The sequence below is a fragment of the Buceros rhinoceros genome, unplaced genomic scaffold (assembly GCF_000710305.1).
Source record: "Buceros rhinoceros silvestris isolate BGI_N320 unplaced genomic scaffold, ASM71030v1 scaffold4547, whole genome shotgun sequence".
NCBI classification, from domain to species: Eukaryota; Metazoa; Chordata; class Aves; order Bucerotiformes; family Bucerotidae; genus Buceros; species Buceros rhinoceros.
The window spans coordinates 1968-9390 of record NW_010422620.1 but is presented as its reverse complement, the minus strand read 5'-3'; the positions used below and the strand labels follow the sequence as shown (position 1 = coordinate 9390).

The 7423-nt window shown below is 45.6% G+C and overlaps 1 protein-coding gene across 1 annotated transcript; it reads left to right on the top strand.

Moving 5' to 3' along the window:
• The first annotated feature begins 1678 nt into the window (after nt 1–1678).
• LOC104496900 (carbohydrate sulfotransferase 6-like) lies at nt 1679–3211 on the top strand. The gene has a single exon (XM_010140090.1). The coding sequence runs from the start codon at nt 1704–1706 to the stop codon at nt 2883–2885; it is 1182 nt and encodes a 393-aa protein (XP_010138392.1). The 5' UTR covers nt 1679–1703; the 3' UTR covers nt 2886–3211.
• Nucleotides 3212–7423: the final 4212 nt, after the last annotated feature.

Here is a 7423-nt window from a genome sequence, read left to right as displayed (position 1 = left end):
GGAACACTTTCTTTACCGAAAGGGTTGTAAAGCATTGGAATGGGCTGCTCAGGACAGTGGTGAAGTCCCCATCCCTGGCTGTCTTTAAGAGATGTGTAGATGTGGTACTTAGGGACATGGTTTAGTGGTAGACTTAACAGTGCTGGCTTAACGGTTGGACTTGATGATCTTAAGGGTCTTTTCCAACCTAAACAATTCCGTGATTCTGTGTCTTACACGAGTGAGAGATGGTACTTTGGAAGAAAAACTTCTGCAAGCAAGTTAGTAGCTTACTCATTTGCCTTCCTCTCCTTACAAGATACTGTATGATACTGAAGGCAGATGCTTTTGTTGACACCTTTTTTCTAGTCAGCTCGTATTTCTGCTGTTTTTCTTGGCTTACAAACAAAAGTTTAGTAGCAAAATTGTGTTAATTTAAGATAGAATGAATTTCTTTATATCATGAAGAGTCATTTAGGCAGTGAAGGGAGCCAAAACTGCCCACTTCATTTGACCACTTATTTCAGCTTTTGGTATTAATTCATAGTCTTTTTCATGTCTCATTAGGCTAGCACTAAGAACTCAATGCATTTATTATGTCAAATGAGTATGTATCTATATTCAGAAGTCTGCATGGTTTACTTTCAGGAGTCCAGAGTGTGTGAATATATGTACCTTTCACTGTATAACATGAAAAAACATTTGTCTAAATGCAGCTTGATAGTGAATGCATATATGTAAAACTCTCAAGATGATCTTCGTACGCGGGGATTTTTGCTTTCATAACACCATGCCTACTAACATACACTGACTGCTTACAGGTGTAAAAAGGGAGAGCACAAAGCGGTAGGTGTGAAAAACCTCTTGTAACAAGTGCTGAAGAGTGCGCGTGGCTCAAACTTCCACTTCACAGTAAAACAGAAGTCCGCTTGGGGTTGACGTGCCTGAAATTTTCCAGGAGTTACAAGCAGACTAATTCTGACTCACAAATGGATAATTCCTTAAATGACCAACTCAGGGTGTTCAGTCATGGGTGTATGCACTCCAGCCCAAAGACACATGTCAGCTGCCTTTTCATCTGTAGCCAGATGTGCCTTCAGGTTGCAAGTTTGCACCCATCTCCTGCAGTTTGGAAAATAGAGGGCTGTGCGCAAGTGTCAGTTTGTGTAGCGCCTGACCATCACCACAGGGTACAACACTCAAATCAGATGAAAAGGTGATTTTTATTTCAGTAGGCACAGTTACCGATGTTCCCATCTACTCCGTTTAAGGGATAGAAGCCCTCGTAGTGTTAGACTGAAATGGAAATGCAGAAAAGTGATTCAGAAAGGGTTTTTTCCCTTGGCAGTATTTACCAGAATTGAAGTTGAAGGCTTTGTGTATTTTGTAGATTTTTTTCTTTCCTCCAACGGTTGAGCTGCATCAGCCCAAGGTTTCCTTCAGCAAGAAACATTTGCTCCAAACTTATTTCTGCTATGATCTTGCTGTCACACGTTACTTTCTTTCAGTTTCTGACACCTGTCACCTGCAGATGATCATCTCCCAGTGCCATTGATAAAGGAAGCAAATAGTGCCAAATACATACGTGCATAATCAAAGAAAAGTTCTACTAATGCAGGGGTTTGTAACATGTAAGTTTTATCATTATTGTGCCATAGGAGCAATGGTTCACCAGTGTTTTCCTTCTCTTTTTCAGCTTTTTTTATTGCTTTTCCTCAGTGAGAATGGCAAGGATTCGGATTCCTAGCACAATCGTTATACTGTTTGTTACGGCTCAGACTGGGTTCTTACTCTTCATGTACGCCCGGTACAGTAGCTTGGTGCCTCAGTCTGAGGAGAGACCATCGCAAGTCCACATCCTCATTCTCTCCTCCTGGCGGTCGGGATCTTCTTTTGTCGGTCAACTTTTCAGCCAGCACCCCAGTGTCTTCTACCTGATGGAGCCTGCATGGCACGTGTGGGTTACGATGTACCAGAACAGCGCCAAAGTTTTACACATGGCAGTGCGGGACCTGGTCAGGTCGGTCTTTCTGTGTGACATGTCTGTGTTTGATGCTTACATGCCTTGGAAAAGAAACTTATCTGACCTTTTCCAGTGGGCAGTGAGTCGGGCTCTGTGTTCAGTTCCTGCCTGTGACTCCTTTCAACGCACCGACATAACCAGTGAAATGGCATGCAAGACTCTTTGTGGACGGTACCCATTCAGCAAGGTGGAGGAAGCCTGTAAAACTTACAGCCATGTTGTCATCAAGGAGGTTCGATTCTTTGACTTGAAGGTCCTCTACCCCCTCCTCACTGATCCATCCCTGAATCTTAAAATTATTCACTTGGTCCGTGACCCCAGGGCAGTGGTCAAGTCACGGGAACAATCAGTCAAAGCATTAGCCCGTGACAATGGAATTGTTTTGAGTACCAATGGCAGTAAAGTGGAAGACAGCAAATATAAAGTAATGCAAGAGATCTGTAGAAGTCATGTTCAGATTTATGAAACGGCTACTCTAAAACCACCTAATTTCCTTAAAGATCGCTATTTAATGATCCGCTTTGAAGATCTGGTCAGAGATCCATTATCAGAAATCTCAGAAATGTATAAATTTGCAGATCTTAGCTTGACCCCCATGCTCAAAAGCTGGATCTATAATATCACACATGGACAGGGCCCAGGCAAAAAAAAAGAAGCGTTCAAAATCACATCTCGAGATGCAGTTAGTGTTTCACAGGCCTGGAGAAATGCTCTTTCCTTCCAGAAAATCAAGAAAATACAGGAAGTTTGCAAAGGAGCTATAAACATGCTTGGCTATCAGCTAGTGGATTCAGAAAAAGAACAAAGGGACCTGTCACTGGATTTAGTGTTGCCAAGACGACAAAATCAATTCAGCTGGTCATCATTTAATCCAAAACACTGAGACATTATTTTCGAGAGATCTGGAGTGGGGGGTCGGGGCCATGGGTGAGTGTTTTAGATGGTTCGGTATTTGTCTATTGGTAATTTGAAAATCCTTGGCTGATGAGTTTAATTATCTTCCTGTCTGTTGTTTTTCCATAATGGAAGGAGAGGTTTTCCTGAGTTTCTTACACCACAAAAACAAACAAAAAAACCCAGGAGAAACGCTGCAAGGTACTTGTCAGATTGCAAATTTACAGTTGAGCTGTGCTGTTGGCAGCATTGTTTTAAAAATATAATTTAAGTACTTTCTATTAAAATACTAATTGTCAGAAATATCTTTGTTTATTGATAATAGCCTACTTCTGTTTTCATGCTTTAAATATTTAAGAATCTCGGTTCTTAATTTGTATAAATGGAACAAAGTAGAAACTAAATTCCTTTGCTTTCTTCCAGCATCGCTTGACTTTCTTCTTTTGCTTTAAAGTTATTGTGCAGTTGAGTATTTTTTTTTTTTAGACTTCTCAATGTTTTAAATTTTAACATAAAAGTTCTCCAAGAGATGGGGCACCTGCAGTAGTTCTGTTGTAAAAGGCTTAAGTGGAAACTTGATCTGTTGTTAGATTTCTTAGTGCTTTCCCTGGCATGGCCAAGTTTGCAATCAGATACTTGAATGTGATACTGACATGGAGCGCAAAAAGCAGAAGAGGTGAAGAAACTTTGAATGGAATCACTGTGGAATTAGCCTGTTAATGCCGGTCCAGTCGTGCATTCTAATGCTGTGACACAGAGCAGGCACACACTTGCTCCTGCAGTGTGATTGATACCATTGTCCCCTCTCTTCTGAACTGCAAGTTGCTGTTAATGCAGATCACTGGCTTTGGAAATCTGCACATCGATTATACTGCTGTATGGAAGTCATCAGTTCAAACAACGCTGACAGCAGAGCTAGACATTTGTGTATGGGGTTTTTGGTTTGTTTTTTTTTGGTTTGTTTTTTTTTTTTAATTCAGCACATCTCAGGATGGACCATACATTTTCGGTCGATAGTAGATAATCCTGTTAGAGATAATTGAAGAAAGTCGTGCTATAGCTCGTTTGGGATGATCACAAAAGCTCCTCAGTGATCTCTTGTGGGAGATGGATGTTGCTAGTGCTCTAGATGTTGGACCTTTCGACGCTGTGTCTTCTTGGGGGATTTCTCTAGAGCCACACATGTTCCTTCTAAGTGTTCCCAGAGCTATCGTGGGGCCTGTGGAGACACATTTTTTTTTTTGTCTCGGTGGCTTTTCCAGGGACTCTGAGGTTGTGCTAGCATCTCTAGTGCATTCCTCAGTTCTTTGGGGGTCACTTGCTCACTTAGATTACCTGGGGCTTCTTCCCCATGTCAGGGAATCTGGAGTTTTGGGGTGGGAAGGGTATCTGGGGTGTTGTCTGTAGCACAGGAGGTCTTGTGGACCCCTCAGTACAAGAGAGGCATGGACATACTGGAGAGAGTCTAGTGAAGGGCCACCGAGGTGATGAAGGGACTTGGGCATCTCTCTCATGAGAGAATTGGGACTGTTGCCTGGAGAGAAGGTGGCTGGCGGAGTGCGGAGTGGGAAATACCTTACTGATATGTATGAATACCTAAGGGTAGGGTTATGGAGAAGATGGAGTCAGGCTCTTTTCAGTGGTTCCCAGTGACAGGACAAGAGGCAATGGACAGCACAAAATGAAGCACAGGAGGTTCCCTCTGAACATCAGGAAACACTTCTCACTGTGTGGGTGATGGAGCACTGGCACAGGCTGCCCGGGGAGGTTGTGGAGTCTCTTGTCTTGGTGTTACTCAGAAGTCATCTGAACATGGTCCTGGGCAGTTGGCTGTAGGTGGTCCTGCTTAAGCAGAGAGGAGTTGGAGCAGATGACTTCTGGAGGCCCATTCCCACCTCAACTGTTCTGCAGTTCCAGAGTCACTACTGTCAGATCTGGGACCCTTAGCTATCACAAGCATAAGAAACTTAGCCCAGGCCTCAATGCCATCCTGAGTGCCTGCTGCTTGCTTCCAGCCACAGTGCTCGTGAAGAAAAGGAGCAGGTAATTCTGCGCTTACTAGGGCTTTTAGGGCTCAGTGGTCATGCTGAGACAGGGTTGTGTGGCTGGGTTGTTTGGAGGGACAGTTTGAGAGGGCTTCTGACGTACCCTTCCAGGGTGGAGTGAGGCAGAAAAGGGGGTTAGAGTTGGCAGGGGAGGGGGACTGCCCTGCTTTGGGGTGCTGTGTGCACATGTGTGCCAGTACTTTGGCTGCTGTGTGGAGCTCTCAGTGCTGCAGGAGACGTGTTGGTGATTGATTTTACCATGCCTCTTCCAGAGTGGCTGACGAAGTTATGCCACAACACAGACTGCAGCTGTCAGCACCACTGGACACTGATAATGACTCATACAGGCCTCACACTGTTCTGTTGTTTTCCCTGCTACTTGCAGTGGATCTGTAATAGCCTCACAGAACCCAAATAACCCTAAAGCACCTGACCCGCCCAGATGCTGCCCCCAAATTCTCCCAAACCCTTCCTCAAAGCTCCTACTGACCCCCAAATCCTCCTCAGACACTCCTCCCTCTTTCCATTCCTTTGTCTCCCCATCCCTCTTCTCCTCCCCATCCCTCTTCTCCTCCCCATCCCTCTTCTCCTCCCCATCCCTCTTCTCCTCCCCATCCCTCTTCTCCTCCCCATCCCTCTTCTCCTCCCCATCCCTCTTCTCCTCCCCATCACCATTCTGAATTCCTGTTACTCTGTCAAGCTGAAGGTCCGGCATTCATTTGTGTTTTGACAGTCCTTCGAGGTGCCAGTGCTAGCGGGTGCTCGGTGGAGTTGATCAGCAGTAAATGGAGGATACTGTTGATCTGCCTCATTCGGACTGTGTTTACACCTCTCCAGAGGCCTTGTTGCTGGGCTGTGAATGTGCACTGGGTGAGCACCAATGAGCCAAGATGCTATGGGAAGGGTACGGTTTGTAGTAAAGAGGCTCGTGGGGAAAGTGTCAGAAGACAAGAGATCAGAGTCTCCAAGTACTTGGCTGTTAGGGCAGGTGCCCATAGTAGGATAGAGCAGAGTTGCTGTTGCTGTCTGTCCTCTTCATCCGTGCGCTGGCTGTCCTCCACACAGGCTGTTACTGCCTCTTGCTCACCTGGGCCCAGACAGTGCTGTCGATGGTGGTGCAGCTTGACTCATGAGCGTGATAACCCAGTTCCCTGTTGGATCTGTCTTTATGTAAACAGGTATCTTCCTTGCATCAGCCTCATTCTGCTTCTCTTCCCTATCTGCAGCAGCGAGTTGCACTTCACACAGCCTTTGGGCACCTGTTGAGTCACTGGGCTTTCCAGCAGGGTCTGTTTGACGGGAGCTAGTTGTGTGTGTTAGGCAGCCTGTGGAAATGAAGCAAAATCTTGCTTCTCTTGTCCTGGCTACAGTCTATTTCCCATGAGCTTAGTCCCTCTAGTGCTTGGCGTTTCAGAGGCTGCTTTCTGAATGGTGTGGAGGAGACAAAAAAAATCAGGTGCCATGGGTGTTGCATGCCTGATGTTTCCATGGGAGAAGGGGTAGGGCAGTGTTAAGTGAAGAAGCCTAGGTGGGGTGTGGGAGGCAGAGGGCTGAAGTGCTGGGTGGCTTCCTGGCACTCAGGTGAGTGAGAGGTGTGTTTCTGCAGGCAGCGCACTGAGCAGGCAGCACACTGAGCAGGCAGTGCCGCTGGACATGGTGGTGGATGGCTGCCTGGGAGTCAAATTTCTCTGGATTTCTCACTCAGGTGTTACGGCTTAGTTGTTAGGTTTTTGGGACCCAGTATATATCAGATAGGATTTACAGTTTACACATTTACTGCTCAAGGTGTAGGTTTTCATCTGGGTGCTGAGATTTATAGTTTTTTCAGCTAGAGTTCAGGGTTTACAGCTTATTGTTAAATAGATACGTCTAAATCCTGAGATAATTAACTCTGGGATTTTGATCCCAGAGAAAAAGGCACTCACACTCCACAAGGCAGTGACTAAAATTCCATTTAGTGAGCCTAACGCCAGAAGGAAAAGAGATTACTATGGATAGTTCTGTGTCCTTCAGATGCTGGCATTAGCACAGAACCAGAGGGACCTTCAATCAAAGCATGGCATATTATGCAGGTTCCACCAAGGTCTTGATCTTTATTGCTCTTAAACATAATCTTCAGGCGTAGATTCTCATTTTGGTGCAGCCTTGACCTGCAGCCTCACAGGGTTCTCTCCCTGCAGCAGTCCTGAAGGAAAGGGACAAGACATTTTCCAACAGCAACAAGAGTGTTTACTTGTACAGTAAAGGTGTTCAAAATCGTATCAGTTAGTACCATATCCCAAGCACAAAGAGAGGCCGGACAGAGAATGGATTGAGAGCAGCCTTGCGAAGAAGGACTTGGAGGTGTTCGCTGACCAGAAGCTCAACAAGAGCCAACCCAGAAAGCCAAATGTACCCTGGGCTGCATCCAAAGCAGCGTGGCCAGCAGGTTGAGGGGGGTCATTCTCCCCCTGTACTCGGCTCTTGTGAGACCCTACCTGGA

Coding starts and splice junctions, on each gene's coding strand:
- LOC104496900 (XM_010140090.1), top strand. CDS start 1,704: ATGGCAAGGATTCGGATTCCTAGCACAATCGTTATACTGTTTGTTACG.